The sequence below is a fragment of the Oncorhynchus tshawytscha genome, linkage group LG02, assembly GCF_018296145.1.
Source record: "Oncorhynchus tshawytscha isolate Ot180627B linkage group LG02, Otsh_v2.0, whole genome shotgun sequence".
NCBI classification, from domain to species: Eukaryota; Metazoa; Chordata; class Actinopteri; order Salmoniformes; family Salmonidae; genus Oncorhynchus; species Oncorhynchus tshawytscha.
The window spans coordinates 28,775,047-28,798,172 of NC_056430.1; the positions used below are offsets into that span (position 1 = coordinate 28,775,047).

Consider the following 23,126-nt stretch of genomic DNA (forward strand, 5'->3'; position numbering starts at 1 on the left):
GTTTATCTGCTCACATCAAGTGTTTCATCACAGACATTGGTGTGTGTTTATCTGCTCACATCAAGTGTTTCATCACAGACATTGGTGTGTGTTTATCTGCTCACATCAAGATCTCGGACAAGATAAAGGAAAGACCACAGTACCTGATTGAACTAGTATTCAAACACACACCAACAATGTATGTATTTTCTGTCAGACATCATCTGTCACCCAATTAAAGAGCTGTGAATAAGTACATTTAAGCATAGCCTGATTATATACAGTAAAGGGTGTAGTTATCACATTGATCATTACAGTGAGTAAAATGTTTCAAAGAAGGGTGTTACAGGGGCAATCAGCAGTTGAAATAACAAAGTGTCCCTGCCACTGTTTCAGGAAAAAACTGAGGGATGTGGCTGGATAAATGTAACCACACGCAAATTCATAGACAGAGCTATGGATACAAGGACCGACCATCCATGATATCAAAATCATAGTTCTAACATGTGTTGAGGCTATACAGTGTTTGTTTACATCTACTTTATTTACAAACATTGGAGTAAAACACGCTTATATGTTGGGGTCTGAAGGGGGACGACAGTTCAAATAAGATCATGGGGCATTTATAAGTTATATTCTTCAAGAATCAATGGGTACATAACATGAATTCATAATTCAAAAAAGTATTGTAGCAACTACAGATTGCCCCTATAAGTTTAAAAGTTGTTTATTGTTTCATGCAAAGTACCTGGAGGAAGCTGGAAATGTGATGTTCTGCCTAGATGAAAATAGACAAAATGACATGCAAAGGTGAATGCAAAACATTGGTAAAACTAGTATCTGGGGCTTAATAGAAATATGCAAAAGTCATAGAGAGAGAAAACAAACCCAACTATCACACTTCAACTCCAACTTCAACTTAACTTTAAGATTATAATGGTAGAAGTAGATATAGTATGCTAATATTGATTTTGGCAAATGTTGAACAGCTTGTGCTAACAGAGTGGTATCGGCAGCAGAAAAGGACAGGAAAGAGACGAATAGGCTTCTGTTGATTTGCCACCTGACACCTGATTTTCCTAAAAATTATAGGTCTATGGATAACATTTTATACGGATAGTCCATCTGTAGATGCTCTACAGACTATCAGTAAAATTTCAACTATCTATTTACTAACCCTAACCCTAACCTTAACCCTTATCCTAACCCTAAACTTAACCCTTATCCTAACCCTAAACTTAACCCTTACCCTAACCCTAATCCTAAACTTAACCTTACCCTCATTCTAAACCTAACCCTAACCATAAACGTAAACTTAACCTTACCCTCATTCTAAACCTAACCCTAACCATAAACGTAAACTTAGCAAGCGGTTGCTTGTCAACCGACAGTTTGTTGATAGTAAACAGATAATTGGTTGATCAGTAGAGCATCTACATATGGAAAATCCAGACAATCCAAATGAAGTGTGACCAGTCTATGAAATGGAGATACCACAGGGACACATCAAACACACACAAAGCCATCGGTGAGGTTTTACTGTCTTATAAAAACAGTGCAAATCAGGCATTCTTCCTGTTTTTTTGTGGTGTATCATTGTGTTATAAACCCACACCTGACACCTAGTGGTGAAATGGTATGCCGTGTTGTGCTAAAATATATACAGTAGATCTGTCTTTCATCTGAAAATGTGTGTGTGTGTGTGTGTGTGTGTGTCCTTGAACCTTATCACTGGAAAGTTTTAGGAAGGTTGTGGGTGGATTCATGGCTTAGGCTACCGAAGAACTGAAGAAACAAAAAAAATGCCATTCACAAACAAGATGTTTATCTGAGTCTACTGCCCGCACAACATCTTGCTAAAATACATCAACAATATGCACAGCAGTGGAGGCTGCTGAGAGGAGGATGGCTCACAATAATGGCTGGAACGGAGCACTAATTCCGCTCCAGCCAATTCAATGAACTCGTCCTCCCCAATTAAGATGCCACCAACCTCCTGTTGTGCACAGATCCACACACAATAAAAGCCACCTCACAGTAGTGTACACGTGCAAACAAGCAGAAATGTAAAACGCTTGTCTCTGTGTTAGAGCACCTGATGTCATGAACTGAAGGTAAAAAGGGAGGATGTGGGTGGAAAGTAGACACCCTGACAACAACCTGACAACAAGTTTCATCACAATGTGCCGACCTGCTCACGTCAAGATCTCAGACAAGATAGAGGAAAGACTACAGTGCCTGTTTTAACTAGTGTCCAAACACAAACCTTAATACGGGCTTAATACAAATATGCAAAAATCATAAAGAGAGAAAATAGAAACGCTCAGCTGTCACACTTCAACTGCAACTTCAACTCAAACTTAAAGAAAAGGTTCACCCATTTTGAATGTTACATCATTTTGGTGCATCTCTGAGCGATGCTCTATCGATTCCCGGGGTCATTTCACGTTTTCATGTGTATCTGAGCTGTTTCATCATATGTGAAACTCGTCATACCGGCTGTATTTCTGCCTGCCTGAACCGCAATAGTTCAGATACACATGAGAACATGAAATGACCCCGGCAGCAGAAAAGAACAGGTTGATTTGCCACCTGACATCTGATTTTCCTAAATATTATAAATCTATGAAATGGAGATACGAGGGACTCATCAAACACACACATGGTCACCAGCGAGGTTTTACTGTCTTTTAAAATTGGTGCAAATCAGGTTTGTGGTATTAAAGTGCTGATATCTTCTAACCCCCAACAATGCAGTACACTGACGAGGCCTGATCAGCCAACCACAAGCAAATATCAATAAAATGCTCAGGAAGTGTGGGACAAGAACCTGTCACCTGGTGATTTTCATATATTGGTGTCTCATTTCAAACATCTTCACATGCACCATCAATTTAAATGCAAATGCACCTCCGGAGTCATGCTGACAGCAACTGCACACCTGTGATGAGACCTGTAGTCTGGCACAGGACAGCCTGACCCCAGGTATTCAGTTCACCACTCATCACAATACAGGAGACACAGGAGGTGCAGACAGACTGATAGAACAGTTCTCCCCATTGACTCGCTGGGCTGTGAAAGTACACATACAGGTGAGCCTCTATATCACTCTGTAACTGGTTGGCAATAATTATCTCCAATCTCTCACAGCATCAGCTGCTGACTCTGTCTCTTCTTTATCTCTCTCCCTTTTACCCTTTATTTCTCTATCAATGCATCTCTTTAAACTCTCATTTGTTGATGCCTTTTTTACTCTCTGATGTTTGCCATGTCCTCTCAACATGTCTCTTCCTGCCCTCAGCAGCATGGCAGTGCCATTGAGACTGCTGGTTCTATGCTGGCTGTTTGGAGCAGGGTGTAGTCAGAGCTCTCCACCATGGTTCCAGAACATCACTACAACTCTGTTCAACTCCTCGGGAGACATCCTCCTCGGGGGGCTCTTCCCCATCAATGATCTCACCAGCAACTTGAGCCAGAGAGTAGAGCCGGACAGCATTAGCTGTGACAGGTACAGTAACACAAGACCCCCTTATAATGAATGATTAATGTACTTTTGTCTGAATATGACGTTTGCTCTATGTCTAGTGCCTTTATACTGTAATCGTATTTGGAGATTCCACATGTTTCATTCTAATTATTGCTTGCTTCTAATATGTTTGAATCATCTGATCATGGAGAGCACTATAACAGCCCGTCCCTGTCCTGTGTTTGGCATGGCAGTATTAATACGTTTGGTTTGGGTATGGCCCTGGTGATGAAGTACACAGTGGATGAGATCAACGCCAACTCCACCCTACTCCCTGGCATCAGGCTGGGCTATGAGATTTTCGACACCTGCAAGCAGTCTGCCGTCATCGTGAAGCCCACCCTCTTCTTCCTCACAGAGGGCTCCAGCCGGGAGCTGGCCATCATGTGTAACTACACGGACTACGTGACCCGTGTGGTGGCTGTTATCGGCCCTTCCACCTCAGAGATGGTCTCAGTCATAGGAAAACTACTGGGATTCTTCCTCATGCCACAGGTTTGTTTGGTCACATGTTGGAAAGTTGTCTATCAATGCAAACTAACATCCTCAAAAAACAAGGCGATAAAAAAATGAAGAATACAGCTTTTCCCCTCTACAACAATCCCTTAAATGTCCTTTCGATTGAACTGTGTGCTGTGGTGAAACTAAGATGAACATATGAGATACAACTGCAATGAGTATAGACATAACCGTTTGTTTTTAATCTACTGTTGTTTCATCTGTTTCATTACCATGTGCCCCCTGTAGATCAGCTACAGTGCCACCAGTGACAAGTTCAGTGACAAGAGTCTGTACCCATCGTTCCTGCGCACAGTGCCCAGTGACAAGAGGCAGGTGGAGGCCATGGTGCGTCTGATGAACAGGTTCCAGTGGAACTGGGTAGCTGTCGTGGGCAGTGAGGATGAGTATGGACGTCAGGGCCAGCGCCAGTTTTCTACCCTGGCAGCAGAGAGCTCCATCTGTGTGGCGTACGAGGGGTTAATCCCCATCTATAGAGACCCACAGCCTGTGGTCAGAGAGATGCTGGACCGCATCATAGAGAGCAAAGTGGGTGTGGTGGTGGTGTTCTCTCTCTCCCAGCCCGCCAGAGCCTTCTTTACTGAGGTCAGTAAGACAGCAAGTCTAGAGAGGTCTAGAGAATTTGACAAAGTTGTAAAAGGTTTCTCAGAAGCTTTTCAAAAAGCTTTATGCAGCCGTTGGTTTGACTGCTTTTAAGTACAGTAATGCTATTCATTTATAGCATCTAAATTCAGATTAGAGGTATACACTAATACCAGTGGAGGCTGGTGGGAGGAGCTATAGGAGGACAGACTCATTGTAATTGCTGGAATGGAATAAATGGAACAGAGTTAAATGTGGTTTCCAGATGTTTGTTGTGTTTGATACCGTTCCATTCATTGCATTCCAGCCATTGCAATGAGCCGTCCTCCTATAGCTTCTCCCACCAGCCTCCTCTGAATGATACATTTGTCTGTAAGAACTGGGGCAACGTAAGATCCCAACATGCTGTTTGTGATCAGGTAATCAGGAGGAATCTGACAGGGGTCTGGGTGGCCAGCGATGCGTGGGCCCTGAACAGTGACTTGTCAACTCTCCCAAACATCCACACTGTGGGCACTATCATTGCCTTCACAGTCCACAGCCAGATCCTGGGCCTGCTCACACCCTACACCAGGGAACTCTTCTCCAGGATCAGAGAGGAGAGGGCCAGGCAGCCCTCACCAGGTCCAGATACAGAGCCAACCCATAGTATGAACCCATGCACAGACTGCTGGAACCTGTCCCTAGACAACATAAGTCTAGTGACAAAGCCCATACTGCAGAGGTCAGCTTTCAGGGTCTATGCTGCCATCTACAGTGTTGCACACGCACTGCACACCATGCTCAGGTGCAATGCTAAGAGCTGCCTGAGGGACACTAAAAGCAAACTCTACCCCTGGCAGGTACATTCTCTCTCAGTTTTTTTCTCTCCAAACATCGATTAAGTGAAGCTGTGAAAGGTACTTTATACATGCAATTAAAAAAGATAAATAACACATTGATTGACACCCGGCAGCTGTTGGAGGTGCTCAAGGAGGTTAACTTCAGTCTAAATGGAAGTCATTTTGAGTTTGACAGTAATGGAAACCCAAACATTGGCTACAACGTACTACAGTGGGTCTGGGGAAACAACAGTCTGAGTTTCAAAGATGTCGGCACCTTCTATGAGAACCTGTCAATCAATAACACCCTCATCCAATGGCATACAGTATGTGCTAAGGTAATTTCCACCCGCATCTCCTCATCAAACGTTATGTTGCACTTTATCAGCTTTTCACATTTTCCCCTCTGGGACTAAACATTTCAATGTGCCAGCTACGCTCTGCAAAGTGGTTCTCTCTGACACCACCTCTGCTGCAGGCCCCTGAGTCTACCTGTTCCTCTGAGTGTGGCCCTGGCCAGGTGCGCAGAGTGAAAGGCTTCCATTCCTGCTGCTTTGACTGTATTGACTGTTTACCGGGCACCTTCCAGAATGGCAGAAGTGGGTGATTCACAGACTTCCATCAATCTATGCATTAAAACTCGATAACTCTTGAGATTATGTTTTGTAGATTTATTTGATATTTTTCTCTAGCGACATGGACATCAGCTTGACACTTTTCTCACATGCTGACAAACGTTGCATAAAAAAATGCTACGTAAAAATAATACATCTACAAAACTGAAAGGTGTGAGTGGTGGCGTTATAAAACTGGCCTTAAGACTTTCTACTTTTATCAGGTTCTATAATTCTAATTACATGTCTCTGCTCCCTCTCTGACTCCAGTGGACATCCAGTGTACCCAGTGTCTAGAGGGCCAGTGGTCCCTGGTACGTAGCACCAACTGCACCGAGCCTACCTTTGACTTCCTAACCTGGGGCCAGCCTGAGTCCTTGGGGCTGCTGCTAGCCATGCTGGTGCTGCTGGCCTGTCAGGGGGCTGTGGGGGTCCTGTTCCTGCAGCACCGGGGTTCTCCGCTGGTGAGGGCCTCTGGGGGGCCCCTGGGTGGTGTGTCCTTACTCAGCATGATGGGGGGCTGTGCCTGCCTGCTGCTGTTCCTGGTCCGGCCAGGGGACATGGTGTGTCGTCTGCAGCTTCCCCTCAGCTCCATCTTCCACACGGTCACCTTGTCCACCATCTTAGCCTTCTCACTGCAGGTAAAGCCTAGACCTGTAGAACACCAGACAAACATGAATCATTGAGATATTATACATCTACACTATATGACCAAAAGTATGTGGACATCTGCACCGTCGAACATCTCCTTCCAAAATCATGGGCATTAATACGGAATTGGTCCCCCCTTTGCTTCTATAACAGCCTCCACTCTTCTGGTAAGGCTTTCTACTAGATGTTGGAACATTGCTGCGGGGACTTGCTTCCATTCAGCCAAAGAGCATTAGTGAAGTTGGGCACTGACATTGGGCGATTAGGCCTGGCTCGCTGTCGGGGTTCCAATTCATCCCAAAGGTGTTTGATGTGGTTGAGGTCAGGGCTTTGTGCAGGCCAGTCAATTTCTCCCACACCGATCTCAACAAACCATTTCTGTATGGACCTTGCTTCGTGCACGGGGGCCCGTCCAGCTACTCATTGGACCCTGTGATCACTTGGCTACGCATGCCTCTCCCTAATGTCAATATGCCTGGTCCATTGCTGTTTTGGTTAGTAATTATTGTCTTATTTCACTGTAGAGCCTCTAGCCCTGCATAATATGCCTCAGCTAACCCTCTTGTCCTAACTCCCACACATGCGGTGACCTCACCTGGTTTAATTGATGTCTCTAGAAACAATACCTCTCTCATCGTCACTCAATGCCTAGGTTTACCTTCACTGTATTCACATCCTACCATACCATTGTCTATACATTATGCACTATTCTACAGTGCCCAGAAACCTGCTCCTTTTACTCTCTGTTCCGAACGTACTAGACGACCAGTTCTTATAGCCCTTAGCCGTACCCTTATCATACTCCTCCTCTGCTCCTCTGGTAATGTAGAGGTTAATCCAGGCCCTGCAGTGCCTAGCTCCACTCCCATTCCCCAGGCGCTCTCATTTGTTGACTTCTGTAACCGTAAAAGCCTTGGTTTCATGCATGTTAACATTAGAAGCCTCCTCCATAAGTTTGTTTTATTCACTGCTTTAGCGCACTCTGCCAACCCGGATGTCCTAGCCGTGTCTGAATCCTGGTTTAGGAAGGCCACAAAAAAAAACTGAAATTTCCATCCCTAACTATAACATTTTCCGACAAGATAGAACTGCCAAAGGGGGCGGAGTTGCAATCTACCTCAGATATAGCCTACAGAGTTTGTCATACTATCCAGGTCTGTGCCCAAACAATTTGAGTTTCTACTTTAAAAATCCACCTTTCCAGAAACAAATATCCCACAGTTGCTGCTTGCTATAGACCACGTTCTGCCCCCAGCTGTCCCTGGACAGCATATGTGAATTGATTGCCCCCCCATCTATCTTCAGAGCTTGTGCTGTTAGGTGACCTAAACTGGGACATGCATAACATCCCGGTCATCCTACAATCTAAGCTTGATGCCCTCAATCTCACACAAATTATCAATGAACCTACCAGGTACAACCCCAAATCTGTAAACACTGGCACCCTCATAGATATCATCCTAACCAACCTGCCCTCCAAATATACCTCTGCTCTCTTCAACCAGGATCTCAGCGATCACTGCCTCATTGCTTGCATCCGTAATGGGTTTGCGGTCAAACGACCACCCCACCCCACTGTCAAACGCTCCCTAAAACACTTCAGCGAGCAGGCCTTTCTAATTGACCTGGCCCGGGTATCCTGGAAGGATATTGACCTCATTTCGTCAGTAGAAGATGCCTGGTTACTCTTTAAAAGTGCTTTCCTCACAATCTTAAATATGCATGCCCAATTCAAAAAATGTAGATCCAGGAACAGATATAGCCCGTGGTTCACTCCAGACCTGACTGCCCTTGACCAGCACAAAAACATCCTGTGGTGTAAGGCATTAGCATTGAATAGCCCCCAGGGAACTGAAAAGTCAGGAACCAATATACTCAGTCAGTTAGGAAAGCTAAGGCTAGCATTTTCAAACAGAAATTTGTATCCTGTAGCACCAACTCCAAAAGGTTTTTGGGCACTGTAAAGTCCATGGAGAATAAGAGCACTTCCTCCTTGCTGCCCACTGCACTGAGGCTAGGAAACACTGTCACCACCGATAAATCTACGATAATCTATAATTTCAACAATTATTTTTCTACGGCTGGCCATGCTTTCCACCTGGATACCCCTTCCCCGACCAACATCTCAGCACCCCCTGCAGCAACTTGCCCAATTCCCCCCCGCTTCTCCTTCACCCAAATCCAGACAGCTGATGTTCTGAAAGAGCTGCAAAATCTGGATCCCTACAAATCAGCTGGGCTAGACAATCTGGACCCTCTCTTTCTAGAATGATCGGCTGAAATTATTGCAACCCCTACTACTAGCCTATTCAACCTCTCTTTCGTATCGTCTGAGATCTCCAAAGATTGGAGAGCTGCCGCAGTCATCCCCCTCTTCAAAGGGGGAGACACTCTACACCCAAACTGCTACAGACCTATATCTATCCTACCCTGCCTTTCTAAGGTCTTCAAAAGCCAAGTTAACAAACAGATCATCGACCATTTTGAATCCCACCATACCTTCTACGCAATGCAATCTGGTTTCCGAGCTGGTCATGGGTGCACCTTAGCCAAGCTCAAGGTCCTAAACAATATTATAACCGCCAGCGATAAGAGACAATACTGTGCAGCTGTATTCATCAACCTGGCCAAGGCTTTCGACTCTGTTAATCATCATATTCTTATCGGCAGACTCAACAGCTTTGGTTTCTCAAATGACTGCCTCGTATGGTTCACCAATTACTTCGCAGACAGAGTTCAGTGTGTCAAATCGGAGGGCATGTTGTTCCGACCTCTGGCATTCTCTATGGGGGTGCCACAGTGTTCAATTCTTGAGCCAACTATTTTCTCTGTATAGATCAATGATGTCGCTCTTGCTGCTGGTGTCTCTGATCCACCCCTACGCAGACAACACCATTTAGTATACTTCTGGACCTCCTTTGGACACTGTTAACTACCCTCCAGATGAGCTTCAATGCCATACAACTCCTTCTGTGGACTCCAACTGCTCTTAAATGCAAGTAAAACTAAATACATGCTCTTCAACCAATCGCTGCCCGCACCAGCCCGCCTGTCCAGCGTCACTACTCTGGACGGTTCTGACTTAGAATATGTGGACAAGTACAAATACTTAGGTGTCTGGTTAGACTGTAAACTCTCCTTCCAGACTCACATTAAGCATCTCCAATCCAAAATTAAATCTAGAATCGGCTTTCTATTTCGCAAAAAAAATCATCCTTCACTCATGCTGCCAAACATACCCTCGTAAAACTGACTATCCTGCCGATCCTTGACTTCGGCAATGTCATTTACAAAATACCCTCCAACACTCTACTCAGCAAATTGGATGCAGTCTATCACAGTGCAATCCGTTTTGCCACCAAAGCCCCATATACTACCCACCACTGTGACCTGTATGCTCTCGTTAGCTGGCCCTCGCTTCATATTTGTTGCCAAATCCACTGGCTCCAGGTCATCTATAAGTCTTTGCCAGGTACAGCCCCGCCTTATCTCAGCTCACTGGTCACCATAGCAGCACCCACCCATAGCACGTGCTCCAGCAGGTATATCTCACTGGTCACCCCTAAAGCAAATTCCTCCTTTGGCAGCCTTTCCTTCCAGTTCTTTGCTGCCAATGACTGGAACAAATTGCAAAAATCATTGAAGCTGGAAGCTCATATCTCCCTCACTAACTTTTGTAGTGGAAATTTCCTGTATTACCAAATCATGAGAGAGCAAACCACACACAAGTCAGAGTTATCATAAAGTCCATCTTTAATTATATGAGCTTCATCATAGCCCTGTGACTCTCAGATCAATTCAGTGTCCATAAATTAATTATTTGAGAGTGCTTACAAAACAGTCCTTAGTATCATTTATAGCCAAGACACACCCATCAAAACTCACACGACAAATAACAGATCTTAGGAACATTACACAAAGAACCTTTTACCAGAAAAAGGAGTATCCTATAGCCAGACAGCATTAGCTATAAATTATCATTCAGTTTGCTAAACTTTTCCCACATAAGCATACTTAAGAAAATTGATAAAACATCTTATTTATCAATGTTACCTAAAGAATTCGGATACTGCCACAACACTTTAAGCACCAGCTGTCAGAGCAGCTCACAGATCACTGCACCTGTAAATAGGCCATCCATCTACCTCATCCCCATACTGTTCTTTTGTTTTCTCTCATTTGCACCCCAGTATCTCTTTTTGCACATTCATCTTCTGCACATCTATCACTCCAGTGTTTAATTGGTACATTTAAATTATTTCGCCACTATGTCCTATTTATTGCCTTACCTCCCTTATCTTACCTCATTTGCACACACTGTACATATACTTTTTTTTCTATTGTATTATTGACTGTATGTTTGTTTATTCCATGTGTAACTCTGTGTTGTTGTTTGTGTAGCACTAATTTGCTTTATCTTGGCCAGGTCGCAGTTGTAAATGAAAACTTGTTCTCAGCTAGCCTACCTGGTTAAATAAAAATTGTATGCTGTAGCATTAAGATTTCCCTTCACCAGAACTAAGGGGCCTAGGCCGAACAATGAAAAACAGCCCGGGATCATTATTCTTCCTCCACCAAACTGTACAGTTGGCACTATGCATTCAGGCAGGTAGCGTTCTCCTGGCATCCGCGAAACCCAGATTCGTCCGTCGGACTGCCAGATGGTGAAGTGTGATTCATCACTCCAGAAAATGCGTTTCCACTGCTCCAGAGTCCAATGGTGGCGAGCTTTACACCACTCCACCCGACGTTTGGCAATGTGCATGATGATTTTAGGCTTGTGTGCGGCTGTTTGGCCATGAAAACATTTCATGAAACTCCCGACTAACAGTTCTTGTGCTGATGTTGCTTCCAGAGGCAGTTTGGAACTCCAGATGCAGTTCCAGAGGCAGTTTGGAACTCCAGATGCAGTTCCAGAGGCAGTTTGGTAGTGTGTTTTGCAACCGAGAACAGACTATTTTTACGTGCTTCAGCACTCGGCGGGCCTGCTCGATGAACTTGTGTGGCCTACAACTTTATGGCTGTGCCTTTGTTGCTCCTAGAAGTTTCCACTTCACAATAACAGCACTTACAGTTGACCGGGGCAGCTCTAGTATGGCAGACATTTGAGGAACTGACTTGTTGGAAAGGTGGCATCCTATAACGGTGCCACGTTGAAAGTCACTGAGCTATGCAGTAAGATCATTCTACTGCCAATGTTTGTCTATGGAGGTTGCATGGCTGTGTGCTCGATTTTATACACCTGTCAGCAATGGGTGTGACTGAAATAGCCAAATCCACTAAAACATACTTTTCTATATACAGTAAAGTGTAAAGAGGTTTTCTTTGATGTAAAAGAAAGCCAACAGTCCAGGAGACATTTGAATGAATATGAGTGAGGAAGACCCAGAGTATCTTGAATCAAAGATTAGCTAATTGTCCATCCTCCTCCCTCTTTTGACAGATTGTGTATGTGACCGAGTTCCCTGAGAAGGCTCCGTCTCATCTGGATACACTGAGAGGCCCTGGAGGCTGGCTGCTGGTACTGGCCTGCTGTGGTGTGCAGGCAGGGATCTGTGGCTATTATGTCCAGGAGGGGCCCTCTTTATCCCAGTACCTGGCCAAGATAAAGGTGACCTTTGTGAGAAAGTTCCTACGATGCCCTGTGGAGCCCATCTTATGTCTTGGCCTGATGCAGGGCTTCAATGGGCTCCTCGCCCTCATATCCTTCATGTGCACCTTCATGGCTGTGAAGCCCATTCGACAATACAACCTGGCCAGAGATATCACCTTCTCCACCCTGACCTACTGTGTGGTTTGGGTGGTCTTCATCCCCATCTACACTGGTCTGAATGACAAGGAACGCTCCATTGTCCATGTATCTGTCAGTTTGCTCAGTAACATGGGGCTGATGGCAGCCTACTATCTGCCAAAATGTCACCTGCTGCTGAAGAAACCTGAGCTCAACACAGCAGAGCATTTCCGTACATTCCTCGAGGGAGCTCCAGGAACTCAAGAGGAACAGGACCAGGGACCTGCGGGGGAGGGACAAGTATCAGGGAAGGGACAGGTATCAGGGGAGGCACAGGGACAGTGAAATGTATTATGTTTAATGTTTCAATAATATATACAATTTAATTTAGCATGTTATACATTTCATGTGCATGTATACTAGTTTGATTGAATGATTTCGGTTATTTATCTTTGCAGAAATTGTGAGTAAACGCACTGTAAAGGAGCAGGGCCATGCACAGACCTTTCAGGGGGTGCTCAAAATGAAAAATAAATAACATACCAAATATCTCTAACAATTTTTTGTTCTTGCATAGGCCTATTTATTTCTGCAACAACACACTCATCATCACAAACTGTAAGGAAGCTAGTAACAGTGCCTCCTAAAGATATGATTGACATCGGGAAAAGAGGATGGGCTATCAGCTGACCATTGATGTTGATGATTGATGTAAATATACTAGTTATGTAGCTCCATTTCCTTTGGTGATTGTGATGTACCTTTCTATATCTTTCTGCCTACCTCTACTGCGTGTACCAGACAACCAGACCAGATATTGAAGATGATGAAGGCTAAATGAAGTGTTTATCAAATGTTATGATTATGTAGCAGTACTGTTGGTATTTAAACTAGCTAGTTAGCTACACATGCTAGAACGGTGAGCGCATCTCTCAAGCCATGCATGTTTGCATACCAGGTATGAGCAATCTCCATAGAGCCCCACAGTGGAGGTGTCATAATACCCATAAAACCTAGAGATCAAACAGGGAAATGGTATCCAATCAATTTTCCACCATTCATTTTTCCCATAGGGAATTTTGAATCACTTAAAATAAGGGCTGTGTTTTGTGTAGGCTTACCCTGGCGTGCCGTTTTGATAACCATGTCAATCTCTCAAGAACAAGGGGACTTTTAGCAATATATTAGGTTCTATTTACTCTCAGATACGAACTTGCTAAGGGTCAGATCGTAAGTTACTGGGGGAGGGGTGGTCCAAAATAGGGGAGGGTTGTCAAACTTGTTTTTTTGGCGGGGAGGGTTGTGTGATTTTTTTTTATTAGGCACTGGGGAGGGTAGTGAATTTTTTCCCTGGTTTACAATCGCTCTTCTGCTTGTCACGCCCTGACCTTAGAGAGACGTTTTATTTCTCTATTTGGTGAGGTCAGGGTGTGATGTGCGGTGGGCATTCTATGTTTTGTATTTCTTTGTGTTTGGCCGCGTGTGGTTCCCAATCAGAGGCAGCTGTCGTTGTCTCTGATTGGGAATCATACTTAGGTAGCCTTTTCCCCACCTATGTTGTGGGATCTTGTTTTTGTACAGCTCTTGTAGCCATCGGAACGATACGTTCGTTTTAGTTTCACTTTGTTATTTTTGTTGCTGGTTCTCATTTAAATAAATATGATGACCACAAATTACGCTGCGCCTTTGTCTCCTTCATGCAACGCACGTTACAGAAGATCCCACCACATAAAGACCAAGCAGCTGTCACGCCCTGACCTGAGATATCTCTGTTTTCTTTATATTTTGGTTAGGTCAGGGTGTGACTATGGTGGGTACGCTAGTTTTGTATTGTCTAGGGTTTTTGTATGTCTAGGTGTTTTTGTATTTCTATGTTGGCCTGATATGGTTCTCAATCAGAGACAGCTGTTTATCATTGTCTCTGATTGGGGATCATATTTAGGTAGCCATTTCCCTTTTGTGTTTGGTGGGATCTTGTCTATGTGTAGTTGCCTGTCAGCACTCGTTTGTATAGCTTCACGTTTCGTTTTGTTATTTTGTTCAGTGTTTCATTCTTTAAATAAATAAGAATGTACGCATACCACACTGCGCCTTGGTCCGGTCCTTATAATCAACATGACAGCAGCGTTTTCTGGAGGAGTGGACATGGGAGGCGATACTGGAAGGCAAGGGTCCCTGAGTGCAGGCTGGAGAGTATCACCGTCCAAGGGAGGAGATAGAAGCAGCTAGAGCGGAACGGCGAGGATACGAGGAATTAGAGGAACGACAACTATACAAGGGGTCACGGCACGGAAGCCCAAGAGGCAGCTCCAAAACATTTTTTTTTTTTGGGGGGGGGGACACGGGGAGATTGGTGGAGTCAGGGTTTAGACCTGAGCCAACTCCCCGTGCTTACCGTGGGGAGCGTGTGACCGGTCGGGCACCATGCTATGCGGTGATGTGCACCATGTCTCCAGTACGTAGTCACAGCCCGGTGCGCTATATTCCAGCTCCCCGCATTGGACGGGCTAGAGTGGGCATCCAGCCAGGATGGATGGTGCTGGCTCAGCGCTCCTGGCCTCCAGTGCGTCTCTTCGGCCCAGGATATCCTGCGCCGGCTCTGTGCACTGTCTCAGGTGCGTCTGCACAGCCCAGTGCGTCCTGTGCTAGCTCCCCGCATTTGCCGGGTGAAAGTAACCATCAGGCCAGGACGGGTTGTGCCGGCTCTACACTTGAGACCTCCAGTGCGCCTCCACGGCCCAGTGTATCCGGTGCCTGCTCCACGCACCAGGCTTCCAGTGCATCTCCCCAGTCCGGTGAGACCTGTTCCGATTCCACGTACCAGGCCTCCAGCATGTCTCCCCAGCCTGGTAAGCCCTGTGGCAGCTCCACGCACCAGGCTTCCAGTACGTCTCCTCAGTCCGGTGAAACCTGTTCCGGCTCCACGTAGGAAGCCTCTAGTGATGATCCATGGCACGAAGCCTCCAGTGATGATCCATGGCACGAAGCCTCCGGTGATGATCCATGGCACGAAGCCTCCAGTGATGATCCATGGCACGAAGCCTCCAGTGATGATCCATGGCACGAAGCCTCCGGTGATGATCCATGGCACGAAGCCTCCGGTGATGATCCATGGCACGAAGCCTCCGGTGATGATCCATGGCACGAAGCCTCCAGTGATGATCCATGGCACGAAGCCTCCAGTGATGATCCATGGCACGAAGCCTCCAGTGATGATCCATGGCACGAAGCCTCCAGTGATGATCCATGGCACAAAGCCTCCAGTGATGATCCATGGCACGAAGCCTCCAGTGATGATCCATCACTGGAGGATTTGGCTATTTCAGTCACACCTGCGGCGACGGTCACCAGTCCGGGGCCTGCGGCGACGGTCCCCAGTTCGGGGCCTGCGGCGACGGTCCCCAGTCCGGGGCCTGCGGCGACGGTCCTCCGTTCGGGGCCTGCGGAGAGGGTCCCCAGTCCGGGGTCGGCGACGAGGGTCCCCGCACCAGAGGCGCCAACAAAGTGGGGGGAGCCAGAGATGGAGCGGGGTCTACGCCCCAAACCGGAGCCGCCGCCAAGGGTAGATGCCCACCCGGACCCTCCCCTATAGGTTCAGGTTTGTGGCCGTGAGTCCGCAGCTTTGTGGGGGGTACTGTCACGGCCTGACCTCAGAGAGCCGTTTTATTTCTCAATTTGGTGAGGTCAGGCGTGGGCTTTCTATGTTCTGTATTTCTTTGTGTTTGGCCGAGTGTGGTTCCCAATCAGAGGCAGCTGTCTATCATTGTCTCTGATTGGGAATCATACTTAGGTAGCATTTTTCCCACCTATGTTGTGGGATCTTGTTTTTGTACAGCTCTTGTAGCCTACGGAACGGTACATTCGTTTTGATTTCACTTTGTTATTTTGTTGCTGGTTCTCATTTAAGTAAATATGATGACCACAAATTACGCTGCGCCTTGGTCTCCTTCAAACAACACACATTACACTGCTTGTATTTTCCCTATAAACAATGGCTTTACTTACTTTTGATATCACCCTGATAAAGGTAGGAAACATTTGTGAAAGTTTGGTATGGTGTGGCTATTATTATTAGGCTTTAGCTAATGCTGGCCTATGATATGAAGGCAGTGCACCCCAGTGTAGTACTAATGTAGCTGGATTTGGCTGATTTTGGCTGATTTTTTTAATGGAATATCTACATAGGCGTAAAGAGGCCCATTATCAGCAACCACCACTCCAGTGTTCCAACGGCACTTTGTGTTAGCTAATCCAAATGTAGCATTTTAAAAGACTATTTGATCATTAGAAAACCCTTTTGCAATTATGTTAGCACAGCTGAAAACTGTTCCCCTGATTAAAGAAGCAATAAAACTGGCCTTCTTTAGACTAGTTGAGTATCTGGAGCATAAGCATTTGTGGGTTCGATTACACGCTCAAAATGGCCAGAAACAAAGACCTTTCTTCTGAAACTTGTCAGTCTATTCTTGCTCTAAGAAATGAAGGCTATTCCATGTGAGAAATTGCCAAGAAACTGAAGATCTCGTACAAAGCTGTATACTACACCCTCCACAGAACAGCGCACATTGGCTCTAACCAGAATAGAAAGAGGAGTGGGAGGCCCTGGTGCACAACTGAGCAAGAGGACAAGTACATTAGAGTGTCTAGTTTGAGAAACAGACACCTCACAAGTCCCCAACTGGCAGCTTCATTAAATAGTACCAGCAAAACACCAGTCTCAACGTCAACAGTGAAGAGACGACTCCAGGATGATGGCCTTCTAGGTGGAGTTGCAAAGAAAAAGCCATATCTTAGACTGGCCAATAAAAATAAAATATTAAGATTGGCAAAAGAACACAGACAATGGACAGAGGAAGATTGGAAAAAAGTGTTATGGGCAGACAAATCTAAGTTTGAGGTATTTGGATCACAAAAAAAAGAACATTCGTGAGATGCAAAAATGAAAAGATGCTGGATGAGTGCTTGACACCATCTGTCAAGCATGGTGGAGGCAATGTGATGGTCTTGGGTGCTTTGGTGTTGGTAAAGTCATCGGATGGGGCCACAGTGTCTCCTGACCCCTCCTGTCTCATCCTCCAGTATTTATGCTGCAGTAGTTTATGTGTCGGGGGCTAGGGTCAGTTTGTTATATCTGGAGTACCTGTCCTATCCGGTGTCCTGTGTGAATTTAAGTATGCTCTCTCTAATTCTGTCTTTCTCTCTTTCTTTCTCTCTCTCTGAGGACCTGAGCCCTAGGACCATGCCTCAGGACTACCTGACATGATGACTCCTTGCTGTCCCCAGTCCACCTCCAGTTTCAACTGTTCTGCCTGTGATTATTATTATTTGACCATGCTGGTCATTTATGAACATTTGAACATCTTGGCTATGTTCTGTTATAATCTCCACCCGGCACAGCCAGAAGAGGACTGGCCACCCCACATAGCCTGGTTCCTCTCTAGGTTTCTTCCTAGGTTTTGGCCTTTCTAGGGAGTTTTTCCTAGCCACCGTGCTTCTACACCTGCATTGCTTGCTGTTTGGGGTTTTAGGCTGGGTTTCTGTACAGCACTTTGAGATATCAGCTGATGTACGAAGGGCTATATAAATACATTTGATTTGATTTGATTTAAAGTGGGAGATTTGTACAGGGTAAAAGGGATCTTGAAGAAGGAAGGCTATCACTCCATTTTGCAACGCCATACGCCCTGAGGACTGAGCTTAATTGGAGCCAATGTCCTCCTACAACAGGACAATGACCTACAGCACAGCTCCAAACTATGCAATAACTATTTAGGGAAGAAGCAGTCAGCTGGTATTCTGTCTATAATGGAGTGGCCAGCACAGTCACAGGATCTCAACCCTAATGAGCTGTTGTGGGAGCAGCTTGACCGTATGGTACGTAAGAAGTGCCCATCAAGCCAATCCAACTTGTGGGAGGTGCTTCAGGAAGAATGGGGTGAAATCTCTTCCAATTACCTCAGCAAATTGATATCTATTATGCTAAAGGTCTGCAAGACTGTAATTGCTGCAAATGGAAGATTCTTAGACGAAAGAAAAGTTTGAAGGACACAATTATTATTTCAATTAAAAATCATTATTTATAACCTTGCCAACATCTTGACTATATTTCCTATTAATTTTGCAACTAATTTCATGTATGTTTTCATGGAAAACAAGGACATATCTAAGTGACTCCAAACTTTTGAACTGTAGTGTAGTATCCAAAAAGTGTTAAACAAGTCAAATGTATTTTATATTTGAGATTCTTCAAAGTAAACACCCTTTGCTTTGATGACAACTATGCACACTCTTGGCATTCTCTCAACCAGCTTCATGAGGTAGCATCACGCCGACAGAAACAAGCATCTTTCTGGTAAGAAGAGGGGCGGGGGGTATGCCTTATGATTAACGAGACGTGGTGTGATCATAACAACATACAGGAACTCAAGTCCTTCTGTTCACCTGACTTAGAATTCCTCACAATCAAATGTTGACCGCATTATCTACCAAGGGAATTCTCTTCGATTATAATCACAGCCGTATATATAATCCCCCCCAAGCAGACACATCGATGACCCTGAACAAACTTTATTTGACTCTTTGTAAACTGGAAACCACATATCCTGAGGCTGCATTCATTGTAGCTGGGGATTTTAACAAGGCTAATCTGAAAACAAGACTCCCTAAATTCTATCAGCATATCAATTGCGCAAGCAGGGCTGGTAAAACCCTGGTCATTGTTATTCTAACTTCCGCGACGCATATAAGGCCCTCCCCCGCCATCCTTTCGGAAAAGCTGACCACGACTCCATTTTGTTGCTTCCAGCCTACAGACAGAAACTAAAACAAGGTCTGTTCACGCAGGTCCGACCAATCTGATTCCACGAATACGCTGATTCGGTGAGCGAGTTCATTAGAAAGTGCTTCGGCGATGTCATACCTACAGCAATTATTAAAACATTCCCAAACCAGATACCGTGGATTGATGGCAGCATTCGCGCGAAACTGAAAGTGCAAACCACTGCTTTTAACCAGGGCAAGGTGACCAGAAACATGACTGAATACTAACAGTGTAGCTATTCCCTTCGCAAGGCAATCAAACAAGCTAAGCGTCAGTAGAGACAAAGTAGAGTTGCAATTCAACGGCTCAGACAGAAGAGGTATGTGGCAGGGTCTACAGTCAATCACGCATTACAAAAAGAAAACCAGCCCTGTAGCGGACCAGGATGTCTTGCTCCCAGACAGACTAAATAATTTCTTTGCTCGCTTTGAGGACAATAAAGTGCCACTGACAAGGCCCACTACCGAAACCTGCGGACTCTCCTTCACTGCAGCCGACGTGAGTAAAACATTTAAATGTGTTAACCCTCGCAAGGCTGCAGGCCCAGATGGTATCCCCAGCCGCGTCCAGCTGGCTGGTGTGTTTACGGACATATTCAATCAATCCTTATCCCAGTCTGCTGTTCCCACATGCCTCAAGAGGGCCACCATTGTTCCTGTTCCCAAGAAAGCTAAGGTAACTGAGCTAAACAACTACCGCCCCGTAGCACTCACTTCCGTCATCATGAAGTGCTTTGAGAGACTAGTCAAGGACCATATCACCTCCACCCTATCTGACACCCTAGACCCACTCCAATTTTCTTACCGCCCCAATAGGTCCACAGACGACGCAATCGCAACCACACTGCACACTGCCCTAACCCATCTGGACAAGAGGAATACCTATGTGAGAATGCTGTTCATCAACTACAGCTCAGCATTTAACACCATAGTACCCTCCAAACTTGTCATCAAGCTCGAGGCCCTGGGTCTCGACCCCTCCCTGTGCAACTGGGTACTGGACTTCCTGACGGGCTGTCCCCAGGTGGTGAGGGTAGGTAACAACATCTCCACCCCGCTGATCCTCAATACTGGGGCCCCACAAGGGTGCGTTCTGAGCCCTCTCCTGTATTCCCTGTTCACCCACGACTGCATGGCCATGCACGCCTCCAACTCAATCATCAAGTTTTCGGACGACACTACAGTGGTAGGCTTGATTACCAACAACGACGAGACGGCCTATAGGGAGGAGGTGAGGGCCCTCGGAGTGTGGTGTCAGGAAAGTAACCTCACACTCAACGTCAACAAAACAAAGGAGATGATTGTGGACTTCAGGAAACAGCAGAGGGAACACCCCCCTATCCACATCGATGGAACAGTAGTGGAGAGGGTAGCAAGTTTTAAGTTCCTCGGCATACACATCACAGACAAACTGAATTGGTCCACTCACACAGACAGCATTGTGAAGAAGGCACAGCAGTGCCTCTTCAACCTCAGGAGGCTGAAGAAATTCGGCTTGTCACCAAAAGCACTCACAAACTTCTACAGATGCACAATCGAGAGGATCCTGGCAGGGTGTATCACCGCCTGGTACGGCAACTGATCCGCCCACAACCGTAAGGCTCTCCAGAGGGTAGAGAGGTCTGCACAACGCATCACCAGGGGCAAACTACCTGACACCTACACCACCCGATGTCACAGGAAGGCCATAAAGATCATCAAGTACAACAACCATCCGAGCCACTGCCTGTTCACCCCGCTGTCATCCAGAAGGCGAGGTCAGTACAGATGCATCAAAGCAGGGGCCGAGAGACTGAAAAACAGCTTCTATCTCAAGGCCATCAGACTGTTAAACAGCCACCACTAACATTGAGTGGCTGCTGCCAACATACTGACTCAACACCAGCTCACTTTAATCATGGAAATTGATGGAAATTGATGTAAAAAATGTATCACTAGCCACTTTAAACTATGCCACTTTTATGTTTACATACCCTACATTACTCATCTCATATGTATATACTGTACTCAATATCATCTACTGCATCTTGCCTATGCCGCTCTGTACCATCACTCATTCATGTATCTTTATGTACATATTCTTTATCCCTTTACACTTGTGTGTATAAGGTAGTAGTTGTGGAATTGTTAGGTTAGATTACTCGTTGGTTATTATTGCATTGTCGGAACTAGAAGCACAAGCATTTTGCTACTCTCGCATTAACATCTGCTAACCATGTGTATGTGACAAATAAAAATTGATTTCATTTCATTTGAAGGTTCACCTTCCAACAGGACAACGCCCCTAAGCACACAGCCAAGACAACACGGGAATGGCTTCGGGACAGGTCTGTGAATGTCCTTGGGTGGCCCAGCAACATACCCAAGAAGACTTGAGGCTGTAATTGCTGCCAAAAGGTGCTTGAACAAAGTACTGAGTAAGGGGTATGAATACTTATGCAAATGTGATATTTCAACCTTTTGCTTTGCTTTGTCATTATGGGGTATTGTGTGAAGACTGATGAGGTAAAAGTATTTTTAATACATTTTGGAATAAGGCTGTAACCTAACAAAATGTAGAAAAAGGTCAAGGGGTCTGAATACTTTCAGAATGCACTGAATATGTGTTTTTTTAACTGACAAAATAAATCAGTCAATCGATCAATCCAAACTGTGCAGCAGCCAATAGATGAATGGAAAGGGTTACAAAACACCAACAAGGTTAATGACATTCAGAGATTGTCAAGCCAAGCCTTTGGTACTGGAGAAGCCTACAAGGTATATATTTTCTGTTTGTCGAGATTGAAATAATCTATTTATTGTGGTGTTGAAAACACATACCATGATATTGAAGTACCCAAAGTCAGTATGCTTTGTTTATTGGGTGTGTCATGCATTGGCACAGAAACCTGTTGGTGGAAAATTTGGCATCAAAATGTTGAAAATCTCATTTCCCCCAAGCTGATCATTATCTGCTCCCGGCTCTGATCGTAATGTAATGAAACAGGCAGGGAGAGGTAGCTCGTATGTGGTGGTCAGTGAAAACTCCTTCTGGCCCATAGCTCTGTGTGCCATCCACTGTGCCACAAAAAGCTCTGATCGTAATGTAATGAAACAGGCAGGGAGAGGTAGCTCGTATGTGGTGGTCAGTGAAAACTCCTTCTGGCCCATAGCTCTGTGTGCCATCCACTGTGCCACAAAAAGCTCTGATCGTAATGTAATGAAACAGGCAGGGAGAGGTAGCTCGTATGTGGTGGTCAGTGAAAACTCCTTCTGGCCCATAGCTCTGCGTGCCATCCACTGTGCCACAAAAAGCTCTGATCGTAATGTAATGAAACAGGCAGGGAGAGAGGTAGCTCGTATGTGGTGGTCAGTGAAAACTCCTTCTGGCCCATAGCTCTGTGTGCCATCCACTGTGCCACAAAAAGCTCTGATCGTAATGTAATGAAACAGGCAGAGAGAGGTAGCTCGTATGTGGTGGTCAGTGAAAACTCCTTCTGGCCCATAGCTCTGTGTGCCATCCACTGTGCCACAAAAAGCTCTGATCGTAATGTAATGAAACAGGCAGGGAGAGGTAGCTCGTATGTGGTGGTCAGTGAAAACTCCTTCTGGACCATAGCTCTGCGTGCCATCCACTGTGCCACAAAAGCAATGCTGAAGTGGCAAAGTCGACATCCACATTTCTAACACAGAATCACTATAGTTATTGTTATGTGTGGTCGTAAACATTATTTTGAGTTAATTCTATGATGGGTGAGGGTCTAAAATTTATTTTACAATAAAAGGGGAGGGTCATGCAAAAAAGAATATTGGTCCATTTATTTTTATGACACCTTGCGTTGGACCAGCCCCTCCCCCCAGTAAATTTCGATCTGTCGCTAATTGGCATCAAAGTAAACATCATG

At 45.3% G+C, this 23,126-nt stretch overlaps 1 protein-coding gene across 1 annotated transcript; it reads left to right on the plus strand.

Annotated features, from left to right (window-relative positions):
• Positions 1-3,284: 3,284 nt before the first annotated feature.
• LOC112215674 (taste receptor type 1 member 3) lies at positions 3,285-13,468 on the plus strand. Its single transcript, XM_024374911.1, has 8 exons — positions 3,285-3,487; positions 3,700-4,000; positions 4,253-4,609; positions 5,026-5,448; positions 5,562-5,765; positions 5,906-6,026; positions 6,312-6,682; positions 12,136-13,468. The coding sequence occupies exons 1-8, from the start codon at positions 3,285-3,287 to the stop codon at positions 12,766-12,768; spliced, it is 2,613 nt and encodes an 870-aa protein (XP_024230679.1). The 3' UTR covers positions 12,769-13,468.
• The last annotated feature ends 9,658 nt before the right edge of the window (positions 13,469-23,126 follow it).

Excerpts from the sequence above, each read along its gene's own strand:
- LOC112215674 (XM_024374911.1), top strand. The coding sequence starts at position 3,285 with ATGGCAGTGCCATTGAGACTGCTGGTTCTATGCTGGCTGTTTGGAGCA. Across the intron at positions 3,488-3,699 it reads GACAGCATTAGCTGTGACAG|TATTAATACGTTTGGTTTGG; the intron begins GTACAGTAACAC and ends TTGGCATGGCAG. Across the intron at positions 5,449-5,561 it reads GCAAACTCTACCCCTGGCAG|CTGTTGGAGGTGCTCAAGGA; the intron begins GTACATTCTCTC and ends GACACCCGGCAG.